Source organism: Schistocerca cancellata, chromosome 2 (assembly GCF_023864275.1).
Source record: "Schistocerca cancellata isolate TAMUIC-IGC-003103 chromosome 2, iqSchCanc2.1, whole genome shotgun sequence".
NCBI classification, from domain to species: domain Eukaryota; kingdom Metazoa; phylum Arthropoda; class Insecta; order Orthoptera; family Acrididae; genus Schistocerca; species Schistocerca cancellata.
In genome coordinates, this window is record NC_064627.1 from 100522705 (window position 1) to 100541532 (window position 18828).

The 18828-nt window shown below is 45.7% G+C and overlaps 1 protein-coding gene across 1 annotated transcript in view; it reads left to right on the plus strand.

The window, feature by feature from the left end:
* Positions 1 to 18828, plus strand: part of LOC126151236 (uncharacterized) — a 349750-nt gene that overhangs the window by 96233 nt on the left and 234689 nt on the right. The window contains exon 5 of the mRNA XM_049915929.1: positions 17903 to 18228. Within this exon, the coding sequence (XP_049771886.1) occupies positions 17903 to 18228 (326 nt within the window). The remainder of the gene's footprint in view (positions 1 to 17902; positions 18229 to 18828) is intronic.

Here is an 18828-nt window from a genome sequence, read left to right on the forward strand (position 1 = left end):
GCAATGCAATCTGACTTTCAAAAATCCCTACAAAAGAATGGCCCTGACTAACAGTAATCTATACCTTTCACGAATCACTTACCTCACAAAAATCTTCGTTACCCGAACTACTGCAATACAGCGAGCGCCAACACTGCCAGCTAAATAAAAGACTAACTACTGAAGGCACTAACTACTGATAGGCATAGTTAGCAAATGAAAGATTTTGATACAGAACAAACAATGTATTTACCTTAATAATGTACAAACGTCATCATATATGTATCACTTCATGACATCCAATATTACAAATTTACTGTTTCTGATGGACACACGTCCAGATCGTCCGCTCTCAAAATTCTGCCATCTCTCTCCCCACATCCACCACTGCTGGAGGCTCACCTCCAACTGCGCAACGCTGCATGCTGTTCACATCCAACTGCCCAACACTACAATAGCAAATATTCCAACAATGCAAAGCAGCCACAGACTTCACACAGCACAGTCCCTTCCTTGGAGTACGAGGATGAGAGAAGGACGTTAGTGTTTTAACGTCCCGTCGACAACGACTTTTTAGAGGCGGAGCACAAGCTCGGATTAGGGAGGAACGGAAAAGGAAATCAGATGTGGAATTTCAAAGGAACCATTCCGATATTTGCCTGGAGCGATTTAGGGAAATCACAGAAAATCAGGATGGTCGGACGCGGGTTTGAACCGTCGTCATCCCGAATGTGAGTCCAGTGTGGTAACCGCCACGCCACCCCGCTCGGTCCTTCTTCGGAAATCATTGAGGAGCATCCGCCTGCTTTGCGTGTGATATAACTTTGAAATCAGGAACCACGGAAAGTAAAGAGAAATTACTCTCGCTGTGAAACTTGTTTCTGCGTTTATTTTCTATATTCATGTAAGAAGGTAAAGCCTTTTCACACAGATATGTGGACGAGACAGGTATTAAACTTGTTGCCGCTTTATTTGATATCATTGGAAACTCCGCCTTTAAGCTTAACCAGAATTTTATCGGTGAAATGGTTCATATGGCTCTAAGCACTATGGGACTTTACATCTGAGGTCATCAGTCCCCTAGAGTTAGAACGACTAAAAACTAACTAACCTAAAGACATCACTCACATCCATGCCCGAGGCAGGATTCTAACCTGCGATCGTAGCAGCAGCGCGGTTCCGGACTGAAGCGCCTAGAACCGCTCGGCCACAGCGGCCGGCTTTTACCGGTGAAAAAGATTCATTTTCTGTAACTTAATCGCTGGATGTTTCGGGTAGCTGCTCGTTGCAATTTACACTTCGTGTCAATTCGAAAATTATCGTCTTTCTCCTGGCGATTACGAATCCCGTTGTTATTACTACATAGAACAGGGAAATAGTATTCGAAAATTTTCCGAGTCCCTTCAAATGTTCCTTAACATATCCACCAGCCCTCCTTGCCCTAGTGCGCATGCGCGATATTTCTGAGGGCTTATCCCCCGCTAGTGTACCCTTCTAGCCCGTCAGGCTCACAGTATTGGAGGACTCGCCTGCTCGGTGGTACGTATTACCCGGACGGGATTCCACCAGTCTTTGTTGTTGAAGCCTTCCAATCCACCTTGTGGGGAGACGGTTTAATTTATTCTTATTTTCGTCCGAATTAAGATGAATATCTACTATGAAATCGTGAAGGGCATCGAAGCACACAATTTGATTGGAATTTAGACAGATTTCCCAAAGTGAAAAGGTTTTTGGTGAGTGATTCGACGTGGCCTTGCACATTACACAGGTTTATGTTTGTCCCCTGAAGTAACAAATTTACGCTGTTGACTTTTAACAAATTGTCTGTCAAGCAAGCCACAGTCCGAAGCCTCACCTGCCAAGGAAAAGATGAACGTCATTATTGTTATTGTTATTCTCGTGTCAGAAGCATACACTTTACACAGTTTAAATTACTTTTGTCCAAACCTTGGCCACTTCCAATGCATTTTCTATTACTTGTTGAAGATCATGTTCTGTACAGGATAGTAAGCACAATCGACACCGAAGCATGAGCCTAACTGTTTGTTCTTCTCCACAGTCACATCGAATATCATTTGGATCAGTGTATCCCCATCTTACCAAGTTAATTTTTGATCTTCCAACACTGGACCTCAGTCTATTCAGGGACTTCAAAGTTGTCCATTCCCCATCATGGCCTGGAGGTAAGGCTTCAACAATTCTTTTCCAACCAGGGGGAAGGCAGGTCGTAGCCCTCCATAGTTGTAACCTGTCTTTTTCAGCAGTGGTTCTAAGTTCCTTTGATGTCCTGAGGAAACTCTTCCTTGACTTCAGTCGTTGCGGATGCGGTTCATGTCCGTACAGAGGATGGGTAATTTCCTGTTCCACTGCCTTTCTTTGCTTGTTCGCAGCTATCTCTCTTCGAGCAGGTGTTGGTGCTATTCCAGCGAGATGGTAAAGCCATTCGACTGGAGTGGATTTCAAGCAACCTGTTATAATTCTGCAGGTTCCGTTGAGAGCTACATCCACCTGTTTGGCATGAGTTGAATTATACCAAACAGGACAGGCATACTCTGCCGCAGAATAGCATAGTGCCATTGCAAATGTTCGGATTATTTCAGGTTGACTACCCCACTGTGATCCGGTCAGTTTCCGTAGGAGATTGTTCCTGGTGGAAACTTTCGACTTGCATTTCATGCAGTACTTTTTGAAAGTGAGAGATCGGTCAAGTGTCACTCCCAGGTATTTTGGAGTCACGTAGTGTTCCAGTTCGATCTCCGACCATCTTTTAGTATGTCCATCCTTTTGGCAGGACGTTTATTATTGTGATAAAAGAAAAACACCTACAGCCATTCTTATGATTTTATTTTATTCTGTTGTAACCAGTTTCAACGCTTCACTGCGTCATCTTCAGGCTGTTGTTGATATGACCCCTATATATATCACATCAGTTGCCAGCATTACTGTGAAACTGCCGCCGTTGGATAAGCAGCTGCAGCAGCAAGTCGTATACTCCTAGCTCACTCATTTGTTACATAGTTTAATTCTTAATTTCTTTGCGTGTTTTTGGTACTTGCATTGGTTAATTCATAAATTTCGGGCGTATTATAGTATTTGAGAGTTGCAGCATCGCGTTTTAGTACCTGAATAGTGTAAATTCGCGTAGTCGTCTGTCTTCTGTTTTTGTTTTGAACGGCCAGTGTCGGTTGGTCAGTCAGTGTGCTCCCTGCCGCCGTTGGATAAGCAGCTGCAGCAGCAAGTCGTATACTCCTAGCTCACTCATTTGTTACATAGTTTAATTCTTAATTTCTTTGCGTGTTTTTGGTACTTGCATTGTTTAATTCATAAATTTCGGGCGTATTATAGTGTTTGAGAGTTGTAGCATCGCGTTTTAGTACCTGAATAGTGTAAAATCGCGTAGTCTCCTTCCGCCGCCGAGCAGTGTGTCAGCAGTGCACAAGTGGCAGCATTACTGCGTTTACTAGACAATCTTGTATTTTGATAACCGTTTAAATTTTGTGTCGATTTGTTTGCGCTCTCTGTAGATTAGTTCAGACGTTCTTTGCACAACAGTTTTTAGCATGGATAGGGACTGCAACTGCTGTGTTCGGATGCAGGCTGAGTTGGCATCCCTTCGCTCCCAGCTTCAGGCAGTGTTGGCTTCGGTCACACAGCTTGAGGCTGTTGCCAATGGTCATCACTGTGGGGGTCTGGATGGGGGTTTGTCGGGGACAGCCAGCTCGTCCCACGCATCCCCCGATCGGACTACGACTGTGGTTGCCCGGGATACTGCCCGCATTGAGGCTGATCCCTCACCTGTGGTAGAGTGGGAGGTCGTCTCAAGGTGTGGCAGGGGGCGAAAGACATTCCGGAGGGCTGAGCGGAAGGCCTCTCCAGTTTGTCTGACGAACCGGTTTCAGGCTCTGTCTCAGGCTGATACTGATCTTCGGCCTGACATGGCTGCTTGTCCTGTTCCAGAGGTTGCCCCTCAGTCTGCAAGATCCGGGCGGTCGCAGAGGGTGGGCTTACTGGTAGTTGGGAGCTCCAACGTCAGGCGCGTAATGGGGCCCCTTAGGGATATGGCAGCAAGGGAGGGGAAGAAAACCAAAGTGCACTCCGTGTGCATACCGGGGGGAGTCATTCCAGATGTGGAAAGGGTCCTTCCGGATGCCATGAAGGGTACAGGGTGCACCCATCTGCAGGTGGTCGCTCATGTCGGCACCAATGATGTGTGTCGCTATGGATCAGAGGAAATCCTCTCTGGCTTCCAGCGGCTATCTGATTTGGTGAAGACTGCCAGTCTCGCTAGCGGGATGAAAGCAGAGCTCACCATCTGCAGCATCGTCGACAGGACTGACTGCGGACCTTTGGTACAGAGCCGAGTGGAGGGTCTGAATCAGAGGCTGAGACGGTTCTGCGACAATGTGGGCTGCAGATTCCCCGACTTGCGCCATAGGGTGGTGGGGTTTCGGGTTCCGCTGGATAGGTCAGGAGTCCACTACACGCAACAAGCGGCTGCACGGGTAGCAGGAGTTGTGTGGCGTGGGCTGGGCGGTTTTTTAGGTTATATGGCCTCGGGCAAGTACAGAAAGGGCAACAGCCTCAACGGGTGCGGGGCAAAGTCAGGACATGCGGGGACCAAGCAGCAATCGGTATTGTAATTGTAAACTGTCGAAGCTGCGTTAGTAAAGTACCGGAACTTCAAGCTCTGATAGAAAGCACCGAAGCTGAAATCGTTATAGGTACAGAAAGCTGGCTGAAGCCAGAGATAAATTCTGCCGAAATTTTTACAAACGTACAGACGGTGTTTAGAAAGGATAGATTGCATGCAACCGGTGGTGGAGTGTTCGTTGCTGTTAGTAGTAGTTTATCCTGTAGTGAAGTAGAAGTGGATAGTTCCTGTGAATTATTATGGGTGGAGGTTACACTCAACAAACGAGCTAGGTTAATAATTGGCTCCTTTTACCGACCCCCCGACTCAGCAGCATTAGTGGCAGAACAGCTGAGAGAAAATTTGGAATACATTTCACATAAATTTTCTTTAAATCCGCGCACAAACGAAAAAATGGCTGACATCGAAATAAGTGTCCAAGGAATAGAAAAGCAACTGGAATCACTCAACAGAGGAAAGTCCACTGGACCTGACGGGATACCAATTCGATTCTACACAGAGTACGCGAAAGAACTTGCCCCCCCCCCCCCTTCTAACAGCCGTGTACCGCAAGTCTCTAGAGGAACGGAAGGTTCCAAATGATTGGAAAAGAGCACAGGTAGTCCCAGTCTTCAAGAAGGGTCGTCGAGCAGATGCGCAAAACTATAGACCTATATCTCTGACGTCGATCTGTTGTAGAATTTTAGAACATGTTTTTTGCTCGAGTATCATGTCGTTTTTGGAAACTCAGAATCTACTATGTAGGAATCAACATGGATTCCGGAAACAGCGATCGTGTGAGACCCAACTCGCTCTATTTGTTCATGAGACCCAGAAAATATTAGATACAGGCTCCCAGGTAGATGCTATTTTTCTTGACTTCCGGAAGGCGTTCGATACAGTTCCGCACTGTCGCCTGATAAACAAAGTAAGAGCCAGACCAGCTGTGTGGCTGGATTGAAGAGTTTTTAGCAAACAGAACACAGCATGTTGTTATCAACGGAGAGACGTCTACAGACGTTAAATTAACCTCTGGCGTGCCACAGGGGAGTGTTATGGGACCATTGCTTTTCACAATATATATAAATGACCTAGTAGATAGTGTCGGAAGTTCCATGCGGCTTTTCGCGGATGACGCTGTAGTATACAGAGAAGTTGCAGCATTAGAAAATTGTAGCGAAATGCAGGAAGATCTGCAGCGGATAGGCACTTGGTGCAGGGAGTGGCAACTGACCCTTAACATAGACAAATGTAATGTATTGAGAATACATGTAAAGAAGGATCCTTTATTGTATGATTATATGATAGCGGAACAAACACTGGTAGCAGTTACTTCTGTAAAATATCTGGGAGTATGCGTGCGGAACGATTTGAAGTGGATTGATCATATAAAATTAATTGTTGGTAAGGCGGGTACCAGGTTGAGATTCATTGGGAGAGTCCTTAGAAAATGTAGTCCATCAACAAAGGAGGTGGCTTACAAAACACTCGTTCGACCTATACTTGAGTATTGCTCATCAGTGTGGGATCCGCACCAGATCGGGTTGACGGAGGAGATAGAGAAGATCCAAAGAAGAGCGGCGCGTTTCGTCACAGGGTTATTTGGTAACCGTGATAGCGTTACGGAGATGTTTAACAAACTCAAGTGGCAGACTCTGCAAGAGAGGCGCTCTGCATCGCGGTGTAGCTTGCTCGCCAGGTTTCGAGAGGGTGCGTTTCTGCATGAGGTATCGAATGTATTGCTTCCCCCTACTTATACCTCCCGAGGAGATCACGAATGTAAAATTAGAGAGATTAGAGCGCGCACAGAGGCTTTCAGACAGTCGTTCTTCCCGCGAACCATACGCGACTGGAACAGGAAAGGGAGGTAATGACAGTGGCATGTAAAGTGCCCTCCGCCACACACCGTTGGGTGGCTTGCGGAGTATAAATGTAAATGTAAATGTAAATGTAAATGTACTGGGTGCACAGAGAATGTGTCAGCACTTCAACCATCAACTGCCAACTATACTATTTTCATTTTGCGAGTGGCCTCCTTGTTTCTCAAATGAAAAGCACACATTTGGGTCTTTGAAGGGTTTGGTTTAAGCTGGTTTGTATTGTAATACCTGGATAGATCGTCAAGGCCATTCGTGAGGTTGTTCTCCACTGATTCATGCAATATGAGAACAGTTCTGTCGTGATATAACCATCTTACTTCCGTGTGAGTCAATAAAAACTTTTAAATACTTACGTTAGTGTTGCAAAAATTAGCTAATTACCAAGATGACTATCGATAAAATCAACTACTTTCACTGCATATAAAGGACAGAGTTTTTTTCGCATGTACGTGACAATTAGTGGATTTAACAATTGGAAGCAACGGAAGTAACGATCGTGTTGTTGATGCTACAGCCCTGAATTATTTTAATGTAACACCGGAGGTGAAGAACTGTCGGTGAATACTGTGCGTAGTGAAAAACAGCTTGCAAACGGGCCATAGATATTTCATTTCGCGCCACGCGGCCACCCGAGCGGACTTGAGTTCTGGCGGGGCACCGCACTGCTCAGCCCCCCCTCCCCCCCCCCCCTCCCCCCCCCGGTGCGGCTCCACCTGTTGACCGGGCAGCGTGAGTCGAGGCTCGTCCGGGGCAGTCGTGACTGCGGTGTCGGGCAGGCCGCGCAGGCTCGGTCAACAGTGCCACGCACATGGCTCAAAACGCCATGTGGAACTTGGAAGATTATGGTATCATAACGAACGCATTCTATTTTTGTTGATTTCCCTGAGGGTAGTTGACGAAACGTTATTATTCGGTCGGAACACGAACATCATTACATGGGATATAGATCTTTTTTTTTGCCACTTATTTCACCATATCTACTTTCCCAAAGATTTCGCGTTGTCAGAAAAATTTCTAGCATAACTGACAAAGATATGTCTGGAATGAGATTTTCACTCTGCAGCGGAGTGTGTGCAGATCAAAACTGTGTGCCGGACCGAGCTCGAAATCGGGACCTTTGCCTTTCGCGGGCAAAGTGCTCTGAGCTACCCAAGCACGACTCACGGCTCCTCCTCACAGCTTTACTTCTGCCAGTACCTCGTCTCCTACCTTCCAAACTTTACAGAAGCTCTCCTGCGAACCTTGCAGAACTAGCACTCCTGAAAGAAAGGATATTGCGGAGACATGGCTTAGCCACAGCCTGGGGGATGTTTCCAGAATGAGATTTCATATTAGCACTTGCCTGCGAAAGGCAAAGGTCCCGAGTTCGAGTCTCGGTCTGGCACATAGTTTTAATCTGCCCGGAAGTTTCATATCAGCGCACACTCCGCTGCAGAGTGAAAATCTCATTCTGGAAACATCCCCCAGGCTGTGGCTAAGCCATGTCTCCGCAATATCCTTTCTTTCAGGAGTGCTAGTTCTGCAAGGTCCCCAGGAGAGCTTCTGTAAAGTTTGAGAGGTAGGAGACGAGGTACTGACAGAAGTAAAGCTGTGAGGACGGGGCGTGAGTCGTGCTTGGGTAGCTCAGTTGGTTGAGCAGGTAGCCAGGAAGTTTCATGTCATGTCAGACTGTACAATGGCGAATACCACAGAATTTACATTCGGCAAAGAAATTTTTTCTATCAGTAAGTATGCCTAATCTGGCATTCAGAATTATACAGGGTGAAGAAAAACTCGCGCACTCCGACTTCGCAGAGCGATTCCTCACATCCAGACAATACAAAAATGACTCTTGCAAAAGTAAATGGACGTTAAAGATTGGCAATCTGGCAATACCGTAATCACCTGTATGGCAACTACCTCTGTCAGCAGCTAAAGCTGTGCTGTGCACTTTGTGCAGTGGACAGTGTTTTGGACTGGTATGCAGGAGGCTGAGGGTTTCATTCTGGGTCGAGGCATATTTGTTTTTGTTTGCTAAAAGTAGTCTTCGTGTTACGATATCTGGCGTCTTAATCGTCATACAGCAATTACAGAGAGCCTTCTACATAACAAACACTGAAATGGAAATACAGTCGTTTTCATTGCTCAGCTTTCAAAGAAGCCTTTTGCACGTCTTATGCAAAGCTGCGAGTCAATTCTAGTCCACCACATGCAAACGTTTCCATAAAAGCTGACGAATGAAAACGATTGTATTTCCATTTCTGTGCTCGTAATACCTGACTGCAAATATGTTGTAAAAGATCCGGTGTAATCGCTGTATGACGATTAAGACGCCAGATACCGTACCATGCAGACCACTTTTAGCAAATAAAAACAAATATGTCTCAACACAGGATCGAACTCTCGGTATCCTACATGCTATCCTCTGCACCAACTGTACAGCACAAGTGTTACATGATAACAAAGATAGTTACCGTAGTCGTGCTTACATTGTCAGATTACCGATTTTTAATGACCATTTACTGCCTAAAACACGCGCAGGACGAAATTTTGAGAGAGATATTTTCGTATGCCAGTATGTGAGGAATCGCGCTGCCAAGTCCGAGTGCGCGAATTTTTCTTCATCCTGTATAACACTAAAAATAAATAAAGGACTAGATGGAAAACTGATTTAATAAAACTGAATTGGGTAATCATACAATATTATGAGAAGGAAAGTTGCTACTCACCATGTAGCGGAGATGCTGAGTGGCAGATAGGCACAACAACAAGACTCTCACAATTAAAGCTTTCCGTCATTAAGGCAGTGTGGTTTCAGTTGCCTGAGACTGCAGTCGTGTGCGTGAGTTGCGTTTGTGTGTGTGTGTGTGTATGTGTGTGTGTGTGTGTGTGTGTGTGTGTGTGTGTATTGTTGACAAAGGCATTAATGGCCGAAAGCTTTAATTGTTAGAGTCTTTTTGTTGTGCCTTTCTCCGACTCAGCATCTCCACTTTCCTTCTCACAACATCGTTACATTCCATCCTGGATTTTCCATTGTTTGAAATGGGTAATCAGTGAGGTTGGGAAACATCAATAAACAGAGAGTTTCTCAAATCTGCTTCTTAATTCATTAGCTGTTCAGGATGGTTCTGGTAGTGCTTCTTGATCTCCAGTATTTCAAGCAGCGACGCTTCCTGCCCATTGTTCCCCGAGTGTGGTATTTCTACATCCACTAAATAAAAGTATGTCTTTATCAAAGCATTATATGTTGACAACGTACATTTGTCCTTGGAGGGGGAGACGGGGGCCACGCGCGTAAACAAGTGGTCCAATACTTTGGCCGTCAGAATTGGCAGTTATTTTAAACCTTAACAAACTTCTGACGAACTTGAAGAAAGTTTTGAATATTTGTACTAGGTGCCTAATGCATTGAATTTCAGCAACTTTGCAAAACTCTATGCGGAGATGAGTACATCTACATCTACATCTACATACATACTCCGCAAGCCACCATACGGTGCGTGGCGGAGGGTACCTCGTACCACAACTAGCACCTTCTCTCCCTGTTCCACTCCCAAACAGAACGAGGGAAAAATGACTGCCTATATGCCTCTGTACGAGCCCCAATCTCTCTTATCTTATCTTTGTGGTCTTTCCGCGGAATGTAAGTTGCCGGCAGTAAAATTGTACTGCAGTCAGCCTCAAATGCTGGTTCTCTAAATTTCCTCAGTAGCGATTCACAAAAAGAACGCCTCCTTTCCTCTAGAGACTCCCGCCCGAGTACCTGAAGCATTTCCGTAACACTCGCGTGATGATCAGACCTACCAGTAACAAATCTTGCGTTCTGCCTCTGAATTCCTTTTATGTCTTCCCTCACTCCGACCTGATAGGGATCCCAAACACTCAAGCAGTATTCAAGAATAGGTCGTATTAGTGTTTTATAAGCGGTCTCCTTTACAGATGAACCACATCTTCCCAAAATTCTACCAATGAACCGAAGACGACTATCCGCCTTCCCCACAACTGCCATTACATGCTTGTCCCACTTCATATCGCTCTGCTATGTTACGCCCAAATATTTAATCGACGTGACTGTGTCAAGCGCTACACTACTAATGGAGTATTCAAACATTACAGGATTCTTTTTGCTATTCAGCTGCATTAGTTTACATTTATCTATATTTAGAGTCAGCTGTCATTCTTTACACCAATCACAAATCCTGTCCAAGTCATTTTGTATCCTCCTACAGTCACTCAACGACGACACCTTCCCGTACACTACAGCATGATCAGCAAACATCCGCACATTGCTATCCACCATATCCAAAAGATCATTTATATAGATAGAAAACAACAGCGGACCTACCACACTTCCCTGGGGCACACCAGATGATACCCTCACCTCCGATGAACACTCACCATCGAGGACAACGTACTGTAGTCTATTACTTAAGAAGTCATCGAGCCACTCACATACTTGGGAACCAATCCCATATGCTCGTACCTTACTTAGGAGTCTGAAGTGGGGCACCGAGTCAAACGCTTTCCGGAAGTCAAGGAATATGGTATCTGCCTGATACCCTTCATCCATGGTTCGCAAGATATCATGTGAAAAAAGGGCGAGTTGCGTTTCGCAGGAGCGATGCTTTCTAAATCCGTTCTGATGCATGGACAGCACCTTCTCTGTCTCAAGGAAATTCATTATATTCGAACTGAGAATATGTTATCGAGCGAGGCGGCGCAGTGGTAGCACACTGCACTCGTATTCGGGAGGACGACGGTTCAATCCCGCGTCCGCCCATCCTGATTTAGGTTTTCCGTGATTTCACTAAATCGCTCCAGGCAAATGCTGGGATGGTTCCTTTCAAAGGGCACGGCCGACTTCCTTCCCTAATCCGATGAGACCGATAACCTCGCTGTTTGGTCTCTTTCCCCAAACAAACCAACCTGAGAATATGTTCGAGAATCCTGCAACAAACAGATGTTAAGGATATTGGTCTGTAATTTTGAGGATCCGTCCTTCTACCCTTCTTATATACAGGCGTCACCTGCGCTTTTTTCCAGTCGCTCGGGACTTTACGTTGGGAAAGAGATTCGCGTTAAATGCAAGCTAAGTAAGGAGTCAATGCAGTAGAGTACTCTCTCTAAAACCGAATTGAAATCCCATCAGGACCTGGCGATTTATTTATTTTCAACCCATTCAGCTGCTTCACAACCCCGGGGATGTCTATCACTATGTCATCCATACGGGAATCTGTACGAGACTCAAAGGGCGGTATGTTTGTACGCTCCTCCTACGTGAAAGATTTCTCAAATGCTAAATCCAAAATTTCAGCTTTCGTTTTGCTGTCTTCCGTTGCTAGGCCAGACTGATCAGTGAGTGAGTGGATGGAAGCCTTCGACTCGCTTACCGATTTTACGTAAGACCAGAATTTCCTTGGGTTTTCAGCAAGATCTTTTGCTAAGGTATGACGGTGGTAGTGGTTGAATGCTTCGCGCATCGCTCTTTTTACAGCAGCACGAATCTCTATTAACTTTTGCCTGTCCTCATTCTCCCGATCTTTCTTGTACCGCGAGTGCAACTGCCTTTGATTTCTGAGCATTTTCCGAATTGCGCTGTTAAACCACGGTGGGTCTTTTCCGTCAGTAACCCAGTTCTTCGGCACATACTTGTCCAATGCGTGATTTACAATATGTTTAAAATTTGCCCATAATTCTTCCACGTGCATCGTACCGGAAGTAAATGAAGTCGATTCATTTACTAAGTGGGATGCTAGCAACTGCTTATCTGCTCCTTCTAGTAAGAGTACTCTCCTAGCCTTCTTGACCGACTTTTTAACTTTCGTAACCATAGTCGCAATGACAACATCATGATCACTAATTCCTGTCTCAACACTGACACCGTCGATGACGTCTGGTCTGTTCGTGGCTACCAGATCTAAAAAAATTCCATTACGCGTTGGCTGTCGATTTAGCTGCTCAAGACAGTTTTAGGATAATGTGTTCAAAAGTAATTCACACTACGGCTTGTCTGTACCACCTGTAATCAATCCATAGACGTCCCAGTCTATACTACGTAGGTTGAAGTCGCCTCCGACTAATAGCATGATCCGGGTACTTCTGCGATACAGAATGTAGACTCCTTTTGAATGATTCTAGAACTGTCACGGTGGAACCTGGTGGCCCGTAATAACACCCCACAATTAACTTTATTTCCCCTAGCCCTGTTAACTGTGTCCAGATAACTTCACAATCACACTCTACTTCGACCTCAGTAGACACAATATTTTTGTCAACTGCAATGAAGACACCACCTCCTACGGTGTCTAATCTGTCTTTCCGATACACGTTCCAACCCTCACTAAATATTTCAGAACTTCCTATTCAGGGTTCAGCCAGGCCTCAGTCCCGAGAATAATTTGCGCGCCACACGCTTCCTGGAGGGCAGTAAATTCAAGAACTTTATTCCGAACACTCTGAAAATTTACTGCTAATATTTTGATAGCTGAAGTGTCTCTACACTGAGCGCGTCCTGATTTCCCTGCCTGCACGTCGACTGGTGAGTGTTCATCAGGACACCTCGCACTACAGCCGAGCCTAAAAAACCCCCATGTGCACGCCACAAGTACCTGCTACACGAGTAGCCGCTTCCTTTGTGTAGTACACACCTGACCTATCTAGGGGCGTCCTACAATTCCCCACCCAATAGCGCAAGTCTAGAAATCTGCAGCCAAGACCGTTACAGAGTCGATAAAGCATCTGCTTGAGACCCTACACTCGGCTCCAAACCAAAGGACCCCGATCCACTCTGGGAGCGATGCTGCAGATAGAGAGTTCTGCTTGCACCCCGCGTGCGTGGCCAGCGGTCTTCACCAAATCCGCCAGCCGCCTGTACTAACTGAGGATCGCCTCAGAACCCAAGCGACAGGTATCATTGGTGCCAACGTGAGCAACTACTTGCAGACGGCGTTGGCACGTTGGATTCGTTTCCAGCCTTGTACGCTATTTCCCTAAGGGGCTCCATCACCCGCCTAACGTTGGAGCTCCCAATAACCAGCAAGCCTTTGCCCCCGTGTGCCTGCTCGGGCCCTGCTGAAGAAGCGGCCACCTGCCCACTGACAGGACGAACGGGCGAGGCCAGCCGGACAGCCTCCACATTGACCCTCCGCCTCGAGCGACGCAGTCCGCCACTCACCCTGAGGTGAGGGCGGCCCCAACGCGCCGGGTACACTAGAAGGTGCCTCGGCGGCTGAGTCAGCGGACGCAGCAAGCGACACCTGGTGTGTCTCAAGCGACGCGCCAGACCCTCCGCCGTCGCTGCACCTCGAGGCAGCAGCCTGAAGGCGGCTGACCGTGGCCAACAGCACGCTCAGCTGCTCGCGAACCGCGGCCAGTTCCTCCTGCGCCCGCACACAGCACCACAGCACGCACACACCCTATCCATCCTACTGCTAATATCTAACGACTCCGCGAATTTATACTCTACGGCTATCAATAAGCAATATTACTCCTCTCAAATACGAGAATACGCAAAGATTTTATGTAATTAAATATGCAAGCGCACAAACCCTCGGAATGAAATTAAGAATCAAACTACAAAATAAATATGAAAGCTAAATATGCGACTCGCTACCGCACTGCTGCTGCACTGAAACTTCAGCAGCGGCTGCTCAAGTGCAAAGTCTTTCATTGCTCAAGAGTGTTTTAAAGCACTCGTATGCTATCAATTCTTTGATAAAGAAATCCTGACCTATTTCTCCTCTGTAGAAAGTACCACACTTCGGGAAGGTTATTTTACAGATCTGTCATCTGAAAATGGGTCGTGACAACAGTTAATATTCCGTGCTGGATCCGTTGCGGTTTCATAGATGTAGAGCCATCTGTTTTTATGAAATCCGTTTTGAACAGATTTGCAACTTTTGTTTTAGATACTACCATCATTCAGGATGACATCAATACACAAGCATTTTTTTCTTATATGCCCAATGTTTGGTTTTTAATTTTCTTTCCAGTATTATCTAAACCATGAACGCGAGTAATGTATTGGCTAGTGCAATGTATTTCACTGTGTTGAAATATTCTTTCATACAGGGGATAGGCAACATAATGTGAACACCTGTACTTACCTGGAATGGTTTATTAATAAGGGGTTGGATCCCCATTTCCCCGTAATACAGCTACAATTCTTCTTGGAATACTGGCATTTAATGATTGTGAAGTCTCTAGTGGAATGTTAAGTTACACTTCGATCAGAACCTCTTCTAACTCCCGTAGTGACGAGGGAGGCGGAGATCTGCTCCGGAGTCTGCGCTCCAATACCGCCCTATGGTTCGATAATGTTCAAATCTGGGGACTTCGCTGACCGGAGAAGACGCTGCATATCAGTTGCATGCTGCCCATACCACGATTGTACTGTCCTGGCTGTGTGAATGGTGTATTATCGTCCTGAAACATGGCATCATTGTTGGGGAACAACATTTGAATTACGAGGTGCAAGTGATCACCTAAAATTTTCACATAATCGTTGGCTGTAACACAGCCTTTGAACGTAATGATGGGACCGGTAGAATACCATGATATGGCCGCCCACACCATCGCACTTCCACCTCCATGCTTAACCGTTGGTACCAGCTTTCAGGGCTGTAGACTTATTTTGGAGTTCTCCAGACGTAAAACCAGCCCTATGTTGGAATTAACGAAAACGTTGACTCGTCGGACCATATGATGTGTTTCCATTGATCAGCCGTATAGGATTTATGTTTCTAACACCATGTTTTACACTTTTTTGCGTTGTTTGCCGTGACTAATGGTTTCGGTATAGCAGCTCGTCCATGAATATTTGCTTTATGGAGTTCTCGGCGGACAGTGTCGACGATGCGAGGTCTCGAATATGTCTATTGAGCTCTGCAGTCACTTTAGCCACCGTAGTTTCATGATGTTTTCACAAAGTTCGTGTTATCGTACGACGATCTCTGTCATTTAGTTTTGATTTGGGCTCACTATGATACACGATGATGTCTTTCCATGCTTTGTGTGGGCTGTCATTACGGTTGAAACAGTTGCTCTTCAAACATTCAAGAAGTTGGCTGTCTTGGTTACTGATGCTCCAGCCAATCTGGCCCCCACTATCTGCCCTCTTTGGAACTACGTGCAGTCTTCCATTGCACGTCGACCTCGACCTGTGAATGCAAATACGAAGTGTTCACTACTCCTACACAACCTGCGCTGACGCCTAGTCCGTACTGAACACGCACAGTCCAGCGCGATACGTGCCTACCTGCATTGTTGGCCGTTAAACACAACCATCCCATTACTACCACTGTTCACATTATATTGCCTATTCCCTGTATTTCGCCTCCTGAATAGGTTGCCTTCTGTATAACTTAGCGGAATGCTGGTGTTTCTCGATGTTGGTGTGTCTTGTGGTAAGTTATGTCGAGGTAGCTAATACATTGGTTTCATTTTTGTTCATGTGTGAATAAGATATTATTTTTTCGGTTCTTAAAGAGATTTTGAATATTCATGAAAGGCTCTTCGGGTTTGCTGCCGGATCCTAAAATCAACTTGACTCGATATTTCGGCGATCCAACTGGTCGCCATCTTCAGGAAAATGCTGCTTCTGCTGATGAGTCCCACTGAGAACTGACGCCAGGCTGCAAATCGCCGTCCTATATAGGCCACCGTTCAGTACACGGCGCATGCGCCGCCGATCACGGTTTCTGCCTTCCAAAACAGGGAGGTGGCGCCGCCCTTAGTGAAACACTGCTGGCAACGATATATCGCAATCAACGCCGCACCGAAGAACGTTCAGTTTTGGTGCGAGATAATACAGGACTCCACGTTTTGCTAAGAGGAAACCCATTGTCTCTGTTGATTAAATTATCAGCCAACCTAATTTCAATGGCCTCTTTATAGACACTGTTCCAAAAACCGGAAATGTTGGCAACCACAACAGTTCCCTCAAATTTCATTTTGTGTCCCTCATTTAGGCAGTGTTCTGCTACCGCCGATTTTTCCGGCTGTTGTAGCCTCGTATGACGGCGATGTTCCACACACCTGTCATGCACTGTGCGAATAGAACGGCCAACGTAAGCTTTCCCACATTGACACGGAATTTTATGCACCCCGGGTTTCCTAAGCCCCAAATCATCCTTCACAGAGCCGAGCAGAGCCCTAATCTTAGAAGGTGGACGGAACACACTCTTAATGTTAAAATTCTTTAAAATTCGTCCAATCTTAAACGATAAGCCTCCAGCATAAGGAAGAAAGGCCACAGATCTATGTTCCTGTTCGTACACCTCCGGAGATGGTCCAAACTCCGTAGCCCGACGAATCTGCTTCTCGGTGTATCCATTTTCCTTAAAAACAGTCATCAAATGCTCAAGTTCTTGGGTTAAGCTGTCTGCGTCGGAAATGGCATATGCTCTCCGTACCAAAGTCCTAAGAACGCCGCTACGTTGGTGTGGTGGATGACAACTCTTAGGGTACAGATACCAATCTGTGTGTGTCTCGGCTTTTTAGACGTAATGGTTTATAAAAAACCAGATGGAACTTTGGGACACAGTGTTCACCGAAAGCCGACACACGCAGATTGGTATCCGCATGCGCCGTGTACTGAACGCTGGCCTATATAGGACGTCGATTTGCAACCTGGTGTCAGTTCACAGCGGGACTCATGAGCAGAAGCAGCATTTTCCTGGAGATGGCGACCAGTTGTATCGCCGAAATATCGAGTCAAGCTGATTTTAGGATCCGGCAGCAAACCCGAAGAGACTTTCATGACTTATTACGCCGGGAAAGCCTACGTAATCACGATTCTGAATATTCATTATATCTCTGGTACCTCCTTCAATTATCGACATTTGTCATCTACATGTCCATTGTAATACAAAATTTCTTCGGTCATTTCTGTTCCAAAAGACATATGCAGCCATCATCTACAGTGTCAGGTATGATACATCACATTGCTTAAATGTTGCCATAAATGCAACAGAAGTGTAACGAGCTAGTGTAGTATTCGCGAAAATGTCATGGAAATGCTCGTCTGATTCATTTAGTGGACATTACATAAGATACGTTGGGCATACAAATAGGTTTACTACAAAAATTACAAGAACTGAGTTACATTACTTCCAGCTACATGTATCACACGAAATGCTAAACATCGTAACATCAAAGAAAATAGGACATGCACAAAGGCTTATCGACTCTCCTTCTTGTCGCACATTGTTTAGAAATTGAAAACACAAAGCGGTAAATAATAGCAGCGGAGGAAATGCTCTTGTCTTAGCACCATAGGGTGTCCTGCAGTACTTTAATGTAGATGTTTTGGTAGCTGAAAATTCCTAATGAATGAGCCTCGAATAATTTGCTTGTATTTGGTCTAATTTTTTCGTCTAATGTGTCTATATCTAACACACACCAGACTGAGTCGATTTTCTTTCTTGACTTCCAGGTTCCAGTAACAGTACGTGCGAAAAAGAGCAGGTGCCACCAACAACGCTGCAGTCAACAGATCACACAACAGTCCCTCTGTCGACGAAGCAAACAACAGCCACATTATCGACAGAGAAAGTGGCAACCAGACGACTGACAGAGGGAACGACAGCCACAATGTCAACAGAGCAGAAGGCAACTACACTGCTGACGGAGGGAAAGACAACTACAATGTCGACAGAGCAAACGACAACGAATTCGCTGTCAACAAAATGGACACCAGATCCCAAGATAACACAGCCACCGCCAAGCACTGAGAGCAAATACACGAAGCCAGATGGAAATGTAAGTTTCTCTCTACCGTTCTCCGTAGGTCTGTTGCATACCCACAAGAAACCCCTGAGTGCGAGCTCGCAGGCTCGTTTGAAAACGTTGCGTTAATTATGACAGGAAAAAAATTAGCTGTTAATGATCGCGACTTGCATCAGGTGCTCGACAGAAAATGGGTGTTCGTTAAGCGCAGAGATCAACCTTGCATGGGATGTATGTACTATTCTTCACGAAGTGGACATCGTCGACATTCAAGAAATGTTCAAAACAAACCATTATCTTGCCCCATCAACACCGAGTGAAAAATGGCGCGCCACATTGATCACAAGGTTGGCACCATCAACATCGAAGGCGAATTTCTTGGGTGTTACAAACCGTGCAAGACATTCAGCCAGCTATCAGTTCTTAAAGAATTCAAACAGAATCATAATGGTGTAACAAGGTGATGAACACTGGAATGTGATGGCATGCAACCGAATACAAAACAGTCTGCCGTGGAGTACATCGCGGAACTGGTTAGCCTTTAAGGTGTAGCTGTAGACAGTGCGCTAATATGTTTTATAGATACGCAAAAAAACTTCCAGAGGCTGAATTTAACCAGTGGTTCCACGTGGT